General features: G+C 40.2%; 1 protein-coding gene across 1 annotated transcript in view; it reads right to left on the minus strand.

The window, feature by feature from the left end:
- PRTG (protogenin) overlaps nucleotides 1-14,777 on the minus strand; it is an 84,637-nt gene that overhangs the window by 26,073 nt on the left and 43,787 nt on the right. Inside the window, 3 exon segments of the mRNA XM_086471759.1 lie at nucleotides 11,034-11,222; nucleotides 12,427-12,732; nucleotides 13,754-13,918. Coding sequence (XP_086327885.1) covers nucleotides 11,034-11,222; nucleotides 12,427-12,732; nucleotides 13,754-13,918 — 660 coding nt within the window.

Below are 14,777 nucleotides of genomic sequence, written 5' to 3' on the forward strand. Positions count from 1 at the left end.
GACCAGTGGGAAACCAAGTTACAGAAATGCAGATGAGAAGCAGTAAGGCAGCAGCCAAAAGATATGACTAGAGAAAAAAGGCTAGCTTAGGCCAACATTAACAATATCATGAAAATAAAATCTAATACAAAAGGACTAATACAGTAAGAGGCATGCTTCTGACGGAGAAGTGCTCCGCTAGACTAAGACAAAGAGGATCAGGAAGCCAGAAGATACCTTGTTTTTCTCCCAACAGTTTCTATACACACATACAAATATAGACACACACGTACAGAACCAGGCAACAGGCTGTGAGCACATCCCTCCCTGAGTCTTAAACATGCAAAGTGGGGAATCGATGGGTAAATGAGCATAAGGTACAGTAGTACAACACCTACCCATCTGCCTCTCCTCCCCAGTACACACTGTCCTACCCTATTGCTTCTACACATCTCCAGTACAACTGCTTTTTAAAAAGCCCTGGGATCTGATAGACAGACTGCATTTTCAACACGTATTTGCATACGGTATTTTATGTCTCCTCCTTTGTCTGAATATACCAATTGTCAGCTGTACAAAGAGCCTCAGCATGCCCAACGGGACGCACACAAGCAGCAGAAAACTCAAGTCTTGAGCTGATCTGCCAAACAGGATCGAGAATGTACCTGTCCCCGCTTCTACAAACAACCTTTAGTCAGGTTACAATATTCAGCTATGATAATAGTAAAAACACTGTGAAAGTGAGTATAAATGCTGAAATACACTTTTAATGCAAAATTTACTTCTACTAAACTGTTTTCCCAGATGCAAAAAGTCACAGGTTTGCAAGAGAAGTTTCACAGCAAAAGCTGCTTCTTCCAACACAAGATTGTTTTTTTTCTCCCCACTTCCCACATACGCTCCCCTCATTTGCCACAAAAGTGTGACTCCAGGCAGCCTGAAAAAACCCAGCATTGGCTTTTCCACAATTGTCTTTTCCCAAAATAGAAAAATCCTTCTGTTAGCAATAATGCCTTCACGGCAAATACACAACCAAGGTGTTACTCAAGGCAGGAAAGCTACCAGAAAACATACTAGCTTAGCTTTAGGAGTGCATGTACTTATCACCAACACAGAATTTGCAAAGAGCCCCTACTATTACATTTCTCATACAAGTATCACAAGTGGTAACATGACCCAAAAAAAGTTAATGAAAAAAATCTCAGGAGAAATTAAGTTAACATTTTGATCACAACATCTGGACTGTTGTTTAACAAAGGAAGAAAGAATAAAAAAAAGGCAGGGGGGCGGGGGGGAGGTGGGGGGAATTAAGAAATGTAACTAGCCCCGTACAGCAAATGTTTTCTTCTGTCCACTCTGAAGTCTCTTTCATGTGCTAATGGTGGCATTTTTTTAAACTCTTCCCCTTTGACTTACTCAGACCTTTAAGGACCTCACACATCTAATGGTTCCTCACATTCACCAAGAACAATCAAGAGAGGTCTGGGGGTTGACATGCAGTATGATTAATGGACAATGTTGATTTAATTTCCTATAACAGGAGTTTTCTCTAAGCTTTCTCCAAGGAGCAGTTTCTTTGCAATCCAGGACTTAAGTATTTTACTAATGAAGCCCAATAAATAGCAAATTAAATAATGCTGTCTCCCGGAGACAAATCCTCTCATTTCAGGGAAAAAGAAAAACACACAAAACAAAAAACACCCCACCACCGTATTTAAAGTTTTGTTTAAATCTGAAAAAGGTTGTATAGCAGGAATGTACATAGTTGGGGTATTTTGTTTGGTTCAAATATTTTGTTTTGTTTAAGAAGCTTGAGCAATTATCTGGTCACTCCTGCCATTGTTAACTGCTTGCTCTTTTTTCTCTTTAAACAGGGGTACACATTTAACTTAATTTCCACTTTCCACTTTATTTATTGGTCACTTTTACATTATAGCTATTAAAACGTATACTATTACATATTCATTGTAATACTTAGAAACATTTCAAAAGCAACTTTGGGGGTTTTTATTTAAAACAATTTACAACTTTCTTGATGTAAGCTGTGATCAATATGTCCTTTTCATGAAGCAAAATTCAACCTTCAGCTCCAGCAAAGGAACAATGAAACACTATTTGCATACATCCTAACTGTTACTCAGTCAACATGACACCATTTCCCAACTGAATTCCCACAAAGGTTTAGCTTTAAGTGGTGGAATTTCTACCCCAAGAACGCAGAGCAGCAGAGAGCATTTCCAGCAAGATTCTAATTGCTTTCCCACCACTGAAAATTTTACCTTTAAATACTTTGAAGACAACAAATTTTGCTTTACTGTAGGCTAGCAAGTTATCTTGCCAGAGTGCAAAACATCTTCCCCTCCTATGCAGCACCCTTGATTCTAGTTCTTCAAGCTGTGGCACAATTAATCTGATGCCCTGAGAGAAACAACTGCATCCAACCCAGTTACGGGGACAGCTGATGAAGAGACAGAAAGTATCTCAAAAACAGGCCACAACCCCCCGTGCTATTGGAGTAGGCCCACGGAACGGATCTCTCCTGTTCCCCTAGTAAAAGCCTGTATCTTTACATTTTTACGTTTAAAATTGCTACAAGGCATTGTCCCACGACATAACGAAACCTCCCCCCATCCTGACAGCTCCCACCATCTCTTTAGAGAGTCAGGCTTAACTGGTCTTAGCACGCTATTTTGTGTTTTGAAGTACAGTGCATTCAATCTGTGTTCTGCACTTGGGTATCTCCGCCCTCACCATGTCCTTCCCCTTTAAAGGGCCACTAGCTTGGGAAGTCAAAATGAATGCTGCAAAAGTCAAGGTGTGTTTAAATGAGGACCTCAGGACTATCTTCCCAGATAAATGGGTTCAAACAGTTCAGAGAGCAGGTTCAAGAAGGTTACATAAAAATATATTAGGCAATCCTTCCAACATCTACCTGTTTCTGAAAGATCTTAACTGTCTAAGAGAGCAAGAATGCATCTTTCTGACCCAAGATTAAGGGCATAGCATATGGGCAATATAATAATTTCCCATGAGTTTTAGAGCCATTTCATGACTCTGCAGTTAATTCAAAGCAAACCTAGAGGTTCCTCTTAGTAAGTGTCTGTCATACGTAACATTTTAATCCACACCAAAACCAACTATGCTGCTAATGCAGACATTAACTGATTTCAGACTTCTAGCACCTACTGAAGTTGACTACTGGCTAAATTGGCAACCCATTGAGAGGCTTGATGATGTAATTTAAAATTGACAAATACATCAAACATTAATTAAAGCTTTCCATTACAAATGAACTGTATGAAAATAACATTTACTTTAAGAAAAAAACAAAAACATGGCCAAAGCAGCTGTGATGTGATTTAAAAAAAAAAAAAAATACAATTGATAAATCCAATTTCTTTAAGAGGCAAACTTGAATGCTATCAGACAGAATACATAACAAGAATAAAAATGAAAGTGAAAATATTTAATTATGACACCAATCTGCAATGTTGCACAGTGCAAGAGAAATAATGGCAGAACTCAACAGGAAGAAGGGCACTAGGTTTTTACAGATGCAGCACTTGAATTGCATAATAAGTATGCAGCATTAGCAGCTGACAGTTAACTGGCCTCTCCTCAGCAAATCTGCTCAGAACAAGCTGATATTTATCTAGGATTCCCACTCAGTTGTGTGTAAGAGTGCTTAAATAAAGCTGAGCCAAAGACAGAGTTGTTGTAATGGAGGCCATGCCAATAAGCTCCAACAAAGGGCCGCATAGTTAAAAACGAGCTGCAGTTGTGCTCAGTAAGAATTCAGTTTACAACCTGACTGAATCAAATTTTCATCTGAACAGAGGCATGTAGTATTTCCCTTCCCTAAGGAAGGCAGGAACCAAGTGAGTGAGTCTGCAAATCAGTTTGTCTGGTCACCTCACATCAGTGTATTTGTGCTGTGAACCTCTTGATGCTCCCCGCTCGCTGGTTCTGGGACACATCCAGCTGCACATGGACCAAGCAGTACACAGTCAGAAACGCTGCACAAGACAAAAGTTTCAATTTCTTCCCTGCCTCTGCCACCCAACCTAGTTCTTGCACAAGCAAGAAGAGTAAATCTGAATTTAAAAGCAGCTCTCTGCTACAAACATACCTAGAGAAAGTACTAGCACTGACATGGATTTGAAACAAAACGTGATGTGACAGTTTGTAAATTCCAACAACAGAACAGAAGAAAACCCAGTTTAATCTCTATTTACACTTAGAGCCTGTAAAATGCAATATGGTTCCTTATATAAAAGGGGTAAAAGCTTATCAAAGCAGCATTTGCTTTGATATTTTGCAGGTAAAAAAAAAAAAAGCTGCAGGATAATAAAGCCCCTCTCCCTTCTCTCTCTTCATCTATAAGGGTTTCTCCCCCTCCCCTTTTAAACCCTGAAAGAAAAAAGAAATATCAAGGAAAAAATTATATGCAGATATACCGTGTCTGCATTCAGAAGACAGACTCGCTTAGGGTGGTGACAGGTCTGCCTCTCACCATCACGAAGTAAGGAATGTGTCTCCTGTTTGCTGACGTGGGCAGAAGCGCTCTGTCATACCAGGAGCGGGCAAGAGCTCGGGTTTGCTAAGTGCAAATACACCTCAACTGCCACGTCTGCGAAAGAGAAAGAGGTCACAGCCAGCCGAGGAAGAGGCTTTTCAAGGTGTCCAGCCTACCCCTAGGGCTTTCGGGTTTATTACTGTGCAATACGACCGAGTCCTCCACCCCTCTGGCAGCAAATCCCTTATGTTTTAGCTGATAAGTAGTAGTAGCAAGCCTGTTACACACAATCAGGAGAATTGACAGATAAGAGGTTTAGTTTAAGGATGTAATCAGCATGAGTAAACACTAGACTGACCCAGCTGTAAACAGTGGAAATAAATGATAATATTTGTCCTGGTCACCTACTGAACTATTAGACGCTTTTCACTATGTACCAATGTAAATACAATGGCTACAGTATATACAGCATCCAGTGCTATCATCTGGTTTTCCAAGCAAGAAAATTGACCTTTTAGTTCATCTTTAAGAACCAAATTTCTGATTTTTTTTTTTTTTAAACAGAGCTGTAGTTTGTTCAACATTTCATTAACTGTGAATGTCTGACCTGATAGAAAATACCTCAAGCAAAAATAAAGTGTATCTGTAATGCCAGATTATATTTTATTGAATGCCATTTGAGAACAGTTAACTATGAAATAAAAGAAAAATTGAGTGTTGAGGGAGAAGACCTGTGTTTCTTTCACATCATTCCATGAAACTGTAGGAAAGTCTGGCTCCTTGAACTTGTATGGGAATCCCAAGTTAAATTTCCACAACAACTTAAAACCAAAAAGCAGGATCAATTCCCACATACATAATTTTGGATATCCCAGAATTTTGAGAGACAAGTATGTTAGACTGCATTTTGACACCAACAAAACTTGGGATAAAACTGAAGTTATAGCCCTAGCTATTAGAAATCACTACATTAACACATGTAATGCTCTTACAGTATTCCTTCTCATTATTACAGCATTTGCAGTTCTTAATGACGTCTTTGACCACTTTGATGACATCTTTCTCATTAAGTTTTTAAAATTTACATTTCTCTAGCACATCCACTTGCAACATGATGCAAACAAAACCACTATGTCATATCTGACCATCCTATCAACTGCTGTACAAAATTTCATAAGCACTTTCACAGAATTATTACAAGAGCCACTTGGGTGACATGCATCAGCCAGTTTATTGGAGAAATTCTTCACATTGACTCTTCTTACACACTTTTATTCAATTTCTATAGACCGTAGAATCACCTTGTCCTCTCTGCTGCCCTGGACTAAACCTTAGCTCTAATCATGGCTGTAACGCGATATAAATAGATCCAGGGGAAATTAAACAACTGAAGGCCAAGTCTCTGGGGGAATGCTAAGTGTAGTAGGTAGCTGGCTAATTCTTCAGCACAAGCCCCCTTTTCAGAGAGTGTCATGCAGGGTCACAAAATGTGTCTTTGTGTCATTTAGATTTTGACAAATTCTTCACTTGGAAATTTTGTCCAAGTTGAGGAGGGCAGGGAAATGCACTTGCCTTATTTCTCCTCTGTACAACTGGAAAGAGGTAGGACAGAGAAGAGTTTTCAGGCAGGGAAGTTTTTCTGATTAAGACCAAACATTTCGGAGTAAATCACACAAGTGAGTCTGAGAGAATCTAATCATTTTTCCAAAAGAACTATATCGGGGCAGGGGAAAATGCCACCAGGTAAAACTGGAGTCCCCAGAGAAGCAACAAGGGGCTGTGATGCCCCTCATGTTAAACAGCTTAGATGGCCCCAGTCAGCATAGAAGCAGCTTTCCCAGAGAGAGAGCTTGCAGTCTCTCCAAGCCTCAGAGGAATCATCAACCCAGTTTATTTAGTTATTGGAAAGCAGATACACTCCATTTCATGGCCATCCCATCACTTGGCAGTTTCTGCCCAGTCCCCTGCAGCCTGCAAGCGCCACAAGCCCCGGGGAGGCAGCAGTGCTCCCGGGGGCTGCAGCTCCCACAGCAGGGGACACCACTCCACAGGCTCTCCTGGGGAGAGGCCTTCCTAAGGGAAAGGCCAAGGTATGTGGGGTCCCAAAGCTCACCAAAGCTAACAGACCAGTTTTTCCATCCCCTAAGGTGTCTGTCTGAAAACGGTTATTTACTGTGATATCATCTTGTATGCGACAGAACCAAAAGAGGACCTAAGGTGTGCACATCTCTGCCACAACCTGCTTGCCTCAGGGTTTCGCGTGCATTTAGTGAGACTCCGGTTCGCCTGGTCACCAAGTTTCAGCTTTCTGAAGCCCTCACTGCAACTACCACCACTCAAGGTGGTAGGGCTCCCAGACAGCCACCACGGAAGAATGGATTAGCAGTGGATTCTTGCTTTCCTCCCTCCCTCCAAGCGAAGAAGGCATTAACGGCACAAGAACATGCTGCATTCGCCCATCACCAGTGGCATTCATTTAATTAGTTACTAGCATGGTGAGAACCAAAAAATTAACAAAAGTTCAGAGAGGGAGACTTCCAGGCAGCTTGGAGAACAGCGTTCTTGTGCTACATCATGAGAACTGACCACGCTTTCTGGAGTTTGTTAACTAAGGAGTTGAATTTTATTTTATCCTTTCTAGATGTAGGTTCCAGGATGAAATTCCTATCAGCATTGCAGCCTAGTTATGAAGAGTTCCTGGCTCCAATAAACCAGATAAGCTTAAAGTGGGTGGTTCTGTGTCAGTGCCCTTCTTGCACAGGCGTTCCCTTCCTACCAGTCATACAGCCGCAAACATCATGAGCTGTGACAGGCAAAGAGCCCACCTAGAACAGCAGTGAGCACCAGCAACGCTGAGGCAGAGATGCATATGCACATGCTTAAAATATTCTGAAAAAAAGAATTTGAAGGCAGGAGATGAGCTTCTCTGGACACTCCCTTTGTTTAACTTCCAAGCTTTGCCAATCCCTCTCTTGTTGCACAGGAAGAAAGTTCCCAAACAAACTCTTCCACCAACAAAACTCACTTCAACTCTGAGCACACACATTCTGAAACATTACAGAGAAAGAACCTGTACCAGCAGCTCATCAAGTCTGACAATAAAAGACTTTCTGTTAGGGAAAACTTTCTAGAGCCGGAGGAAGCTAAGGAGGAATTAAAAATAGAGGCAAAAATGCATGGCATGCACCCAAGGGTCTGCTCCTGTGTCAAATTCAAGTAATAACGGAATTTTACACTGGACTAGGAAATGGTCTGCTATTGAAAAATAAATGGCAAGACCTTTAACACAAAAAAATGTCTATGTGAAACTATGGATATTTATTTTGAGAACGGCAGCCCTGGCTCTGATCAGATCATTTAATTCTATTTACATGGTGACTATCATGCTAAATAATCCGGTTGAAAAATACACAGAAGTCACTGGGTAGACCTACACTGGAGTAAAATAGGTCAGTTCTCAAAAAACAAGGTAGGAACCAACAAGAGATTAAAACACACAGCGTAACATTCATACTGCTGTATTTCATGTTCAATTATTGTAGCCTATTTAACCCTAGCATTGCTGCTTCTGCTTTACCTATCACACTTCTCTCCATCAAGAGTCTTGTACACATTTGCAAATCATTTAGTTATATCAGTTCTATCAACAGTGCTTATAATATCAATCTTAATGTTCTCTTTGATTAGAGAATATTATGAATTCTGATTTTGTGATGCACTTCAACTGCCACAGAGTAAGTGAACCGTCTTCTTTAAATGCACAGATTTTGCACAATTGGCAGTTGTAGCAACATCAGCAGAAGGTTCCATGGAGAGACATACTGACACGCTCCAAACGACACTAGAAGTCTACCTGCAGTTTATTAACTGTGCAAGAGAACAGGGAATGGGCAGCCTTAGGTCATGACAATCTAAGACACGAAGAGGGAGCATTTGAAAGCCACATAACCTCAGTGGCAACAGACAATGCCTAAGAAACTACTCCATCTTTGCCACTGGGAAGCACCTAATATTCTTCTAAATTAGGAATAACCTTTTCTTTTGACCATGTTATCCAACATACATGAAACCAAAAATCTTAAAACACACCTTTCCCCTTCAGGTTTCACACTGGCCTGATTCTAACTAATTTCTGTAGCTCATAATGAAGACATTTATTTTAAAGAGGCTGTCAATAAATCAGTAGTTTAGTGTCCTCAGGAGAGGCAAGTGGATGACAGAACATTAGTCCTCAAAGCCTCTGTCCAGTTCATGAAGATTGAGTTTACTGTAGTCACAAAACCTAAAGCGGCGGCTTGCCTTGTTTGATCTTGAATTCTACCAGGTAGGGACACTTCCTCATTAGTAATATTTTAAATTTGAAATGCCTAAATAAAATAACCTGGTTTGAATGATTTAGATTATTGGCAAGAAAAAAAAAGAAAAGCAAATCAGTCCCATCTTAACATGTGGATGTTGCTACAGCCTTTGTGGGTTTATATACTGCATATAATCTTCCATATATTTCAGTTTTGCATATATTCTCCCCAAGTGCAGCTACCACAGGCAGAAAAAGGTTGGTTGAGTACTGGTTCCTAAGAAATAATTTAGTGTGCACCAGTATTTCAGACAGGCAGCTCCTCAACGGGCAAACACAGTAGTCAGGCAGGCACTGTCACTACGAGAGGTCTGAGCGAACGCTCCAAGCTTCAACATATGTAATCACCTTAGCAGTGGAAAATCATGACCTAACGAAATTTCCTGCGCTGAGTGAGTCTTCTGTAGCTCTAGCAATGAATGCCTTTTTCTGTAAATGCTACAAAGCAAATGAAAATAAGAAAACAGCAAAGAAACTTACACAGGAAAACTTCCCAGATTTGATATATACTCCAAATAACTCAATACATTCCATTTAAAATAATTTTAAAAAGGTGACTTCTACTGAAGTTATTTGAAAAAAATACTCTTCAGTGGATCTAACATACGGCAGCATAAATTACACATGTGAAGATATAAATGATGGCAATCAGATTATATGGGATGTATCATATTTTGGTCACCATGTTTAGATACTTAGAATTATGATAAGGAACAAACACTCCACAGATCACGTGCACCGTGACTGAATGGTTAACTCCAGCACATGAATTCCTCCATGCCCAGCCTTCTCGTAGTTCAGTTAACAATGTGACCATGTGAAAGTTGTCATTTCTCAAACTCACTTTGCTTTTGTTTCCTCCTCTGTCTACATGCTTACTGGAAAGAAAAAACAGTAAAACCATACAGATAATGTGCATTCTAACATAATTCTATAAAGCAATATTTTAACCTAGGAGGATTAGTGTACTGAGAAAATCCGTATGATGTGGATCACACAGTTAATAAGTTTGCATGTGACTGAAATTACTGCTTTGTAACTGCGTAATGAGAAGACAAAAAAAAAAAGGCATTTATGTCCTAGGACACACAGATACCACAACCTTTCAACCCACTGCTCTTTTGTCTCACAGCTCTGTTAAACAGTCAGCTGCTGCCAGATGCTCTGGCTAGAAGTGGTCACAGATGGCCAGTCGTCCACTTAACAGACCAGAATGCTCTCCTCAAATCTCCCCTAAAATAGTTCTCAACTGTATGCGGCAGATGAGTATATCTGAGCATGGCCAAGAGGCCATTTGACCTAGTTAAGACTGCAGGTCAATTTGGATAATTTAGTCAAGATTAATTCTCCACACTACCCCCAAGTAAACTATCTCCACACACTTGAAGCACTAAGTGTCAAGTCCCAGATTCCTTTTCCTGATGACATTACAGATCACATCTATCGATGAAGGACATTCTCGGTTCTACGTGTAAACAGAAGCACCTTCTACCTAGGGATGATACGAACACATCTGTGCTAACACACACAGCGAGAGTGACGGGAGGAAACAGTCAGGTGACTAAGGGGAAAGACTCCAGTGGGACTCCGCAAGCTCCGTGCCCCAATCTTTGTGCTCAGTCCTGCAAATATTTACCAGTATTCCTTAAAAATACTAACACGACAGCAATATGCACAAGGGCTACTGGCTACTACTGTGAGAATGCAGTGCTTGTTGTGCAGCATAGGTTACAAATAACAAAGGCTACAAATAACAGAGAAACAGGCCAGAGAGATCAGATAAAAATCTTTGGTATTTGGTAATAAACTTTCACTGTTACTAGATCAGGCATAAATACACTAAAGCTGAAAAACCTGCATATTAAACTGAATATTAAAGAGACATGTAATTTACTAGCAGTATTTACTACCTGTAAGTTCTGTATCTCGTGATAAGTAGTTGGATGTCCTTCCAAATTACCCAAGATTTACAAGATCTGTTTATCTAAGTGTAGTGCAACACACATTTTGGGAGAGGGTAATTCCAGCAGCAGCATAATTCAAGCTTGCAAAGCTCATTGCTGCAAAAATAGATGGCCAAACCTAACATTGTTGCCTTACAGGTCTAATGATTTAAGGTTTCTAAGAGGTGCTTTGACTTTGCTGCCTTTGAGAACAGTAAGAAATATCTGGTGTACTCACCTAAACCACTAACCGTATACTCAAGATCGCTGGCATCCAACAGAATGGGTCCATTCTCCTGTTGGCCTTCCTCCTTGTAATACAGCTTGTACCCTTGAACAGCTGCAGTATCCTCTGCGTCCTGCTGCCACTGCACGGTAATAGTTGTACAGTTCATCGGCTCCAAACGCAGCTCAGGAGACTTTGGGGCTGGTTTTAGAGAAATACATGTAACATTCATTTATTCTGGAAACAACCAATTTTCACGCAAAAATCTGGGTACCCACCAGTCCAAAGTTCACTGAAGACTTCCATTCTAGCTCATCTGTGTACTCACATAACTATTTCTTTACTATGATGTCTGACTCCCTACAAGCGAGAATAACAATTTAATTTACGATAAATCAGAACATAAACATTTTTTAATTCTGCATCCAAATAAATATGTAAATACATTAAATTTATAAAGGTAGTTGTTTTCAAAGAAAAACAGAAACACTCCAAAGAGTTCCAAAATTACATCCTGTTTTAAAGTGAGCCAGAGGAAATGTGATGAACAATAACATCACACTGCATCAAGTGCTACTAATTTGCTACAGTAGTCAAAACTCAGTAAATCCAAAGTGGATGGATGCAGACTACAGCTAAGAAATGAAGGTATGAATTCAAATCTACATCTTTTTCAAACTATTCATGCAAAGTTGAATGCTCTTCTGCATCACATTACTAAATAATAATGTAATCCAAAGCTCAATTACAACTTAATTCTTCAAACAGCAAGTCCATTTGCATATTCAAAACACACGTGTATTTTGTTTGTAATACAGACGTACACACATCAACGCAGATCCTTTAAGTACCTGTACATACTGCTAACGTGTAATGCCCCAGTTTGCAGAAAGGTATTTTACACTGAACAACGGTGGGGTTTGGGGTTGTTGGATTTTTTTTAATTCAAATTATACAGAACAGAAGAAAACTGTGCTACCATTGGAAACTAGTCTATGAGCTAGAACATTTGAACAGCTCACAAACATGAATTAAAGTTTCCTGCCACCATGTCAAATATGTGAACATCAACATGTGGAAGCAATCAAAGACTGACACCAAAATAATATATCAGCTTTTCCTTCTCCTGTCACATATAAAGCCTTTCATAAGACAGATTAGTTCCTCTTCAACTTTTGATCCTGAAACTATGTATTAACTGCATTTATTAAAGGAATCAGAAGTTTTTACAGATTATGCACCGAATCATGGTTCAAACACTATTTTCTAGATCACCAGAACAAGAACATGTAATGAGAAAACCTATTTCACATCCTTGCACTAACCCATCAGAAAAAATCCACAGCCTTCAGATAAAGCCTGCGGCTGACCCCATCTGTAGGCTGATGGTAACGTTAAGAATTACCTTTCACACTTGTAGCTTTGGGAGTCCGGTGGGAAGTCCACAAAGATGCCTCTCCCCAGCCAATCCTCGTTGCAGCAGTGATACGAACCAGGTACACACTGTCAGGCCTCAGGCCTTCAAGGAGATAATCATCTGAAGTCCCTGGAAGCTCCAAGACTTGGATTTTGGTCTCTGTGCTGAGGCGGAAAGACAGACGGTACAGGACCACCTGACCTCTCCTGTATTTTGCAGGAATTGGCAGCCAAGAGATGAGAATATCTGTAGGACTCCTGCTTGTCAAACTAATTTCAGGAGCTCTCAAGGGAACTAAAAAGGAAAAGGCAAAGCTTTTGAGCTCAGGGAAAGGAGGGATGGAAAAATCGTTGTCTGACACCTTAGCCTGTGACGAGGTGCCAGTGACCTATGAGTAAATAACCCAAGAAGTTTTGTAGATTCTTGTTTTAGGGTGACTTGACAATGCTCACACTTCTCACCGTCTGCGTGCACTATAGCCTAAGCAAGCTCCTTTCTTCTCTTATTGCTGCCAGCAGTAATCAAAGGCAGTCAGCACCTCACCATTCTGACAAACTCACCATCAAGGCCAGATGCAGCGGCTTAAACTGAACCTAGACAACAACCTGTACTGTTGAAGATTCGGTGCGTGTTTCCTTCCACCACCCGTGTAACGAGGGTGGTAACTCCTGGCAAGGCAACAGGCAGACAACTGGAACTGGCAATGTTCTGTGCTGCCAAAGCTTAACCCTGTCAGAGTTTATTAATCAGTTCTAATGAACTATACCAAACAGTTTGTTGTCGCTGTGATGTTCAAATTAGTTAAATCACTGCAGGAGTGAAAGGAGTCAGCAGGGTCTTTTATGAAATTCTGATTCTACTAATAAGCACGTAAGACAAAAAAAACCACATTAATTTTTTTTTGGTACAGCAAATTTTTATTTCAAATTTTCCTCCAACACTTGCAGAAGACGCAGTAGGTGTGCAGTTTGATTCACATTTCAGATGCCTAAGAGAGAGTCATAGAGACTAAACCCCAGGCTATCATCAAATTCTCAACACTGAGGGAGTTCTTAAAGATCTAGAATAGTTATTTACATGATGTAATGAAATGTCTTTCAGCATAGAAAAAGACACCATGTAATATACAATGTCACCCTGTCAGATCGTTATTTCACTCTCATTCCTTTCATCAGCTGCCTCAATCTTACACAGGACATATTGTCTCACTGATGTCAATGGAAACTTGGGACCCCCAAGAGCTGTTCGCACTGGATTGCACACTTCTATTCAGTGCAAATAAAAACGTTCACCTAAATCAGTGGTATTGTCTTACCATCTTCAAGGGTGTGCTGAGTCACATGATCTGACATCTGACTGGCTCCCAGAGGCATATAAGCCACAATATAGAAAGTGTAGTTGCTGGCTGGTTCCAGGTCATCAATAATGTAATGGGTTGTATCATTTCCAATGACCACTTGGTACTCTTCGTTATTTAAACCTGGCATAAAACAACGGTTAGACAAACAAAAATTCCTGACAATCCCTAAACATCCCGGTATCTTGGCTTTAATATCTTACAAAGATATTTCACGTTCTTCCCTAGCCTACCTCTACTTTTTCAACCCTGCTAAGTAAAAGCTCTTTTATGCACAGGAGTAACTGTGTCTTGCTGTGGTGTAGATTATGGTGTTTCAGGATTTTACTGAATAAGGGATGCTGAATGCAGTTCTAAACCCTATTTAGACCTAGTCACAACAAACTGTGCCCAATGTACAGTAACACAACAGACAAGCTCTAATAGCCTTATCATTCATACCGAGCTTCTAAATCTATTTGTTTAGAGTCAGGGAGGTTTTTTTCCCAAAACCTATTTACAGAGCCTTTCTATAGCAGACTGCAAGGAATGTGAGGGCTCCACTCCATCAAAAACAAAACAAACACCCCCCCAATAAAGAAACAAACAAAAAGAATTTATTCAGCAAAGGATCTGCGAATTCTATTACATCTGATTGACAAGGTTTTTTTCTTTAATTTGGAGAAAGGCCAATAAGAACAGTCCAGAATGAGCTTCAAAAATGTTTGGCTCCTCAGTGAGTTCTTAAAAAAAAAAAAAATTCTCAGCAATTCACATTAAAATATGCATAGCAATGCATGCAGCCGTCCTTGTCTTTGTTGGGCTTTATTCCTATAGAGGCAGGCCATGAAGTGGAATAGGTGTGGTGAAAGCTGCTGTGTTAACGAACCATTCACACCAAGTGCATGTCAACTTAATCAAAACTCTAAGAGCAGCTCCTCCTCTTCACAACCGAATTTATAAACAAAACGAAAGGCAAATTCCACCATTAAGTTTTCCCACA

The sequence above is a fragment of the Leptosomus discolor genome, chromosome 11, assembly GCF_034619465.1.
Source record: "Leptosomus discolor isolate bLepDis1 chromosome 11, bLepDis1.hap2, whole genome shotgun sequence".
Classification (NCBI taxonomy): Eukaryota; Metazoa; Chordata; class Aves; order Leptosomiformes; family Leptosomidae; genus Leptosomus; species Leptosomus discolor.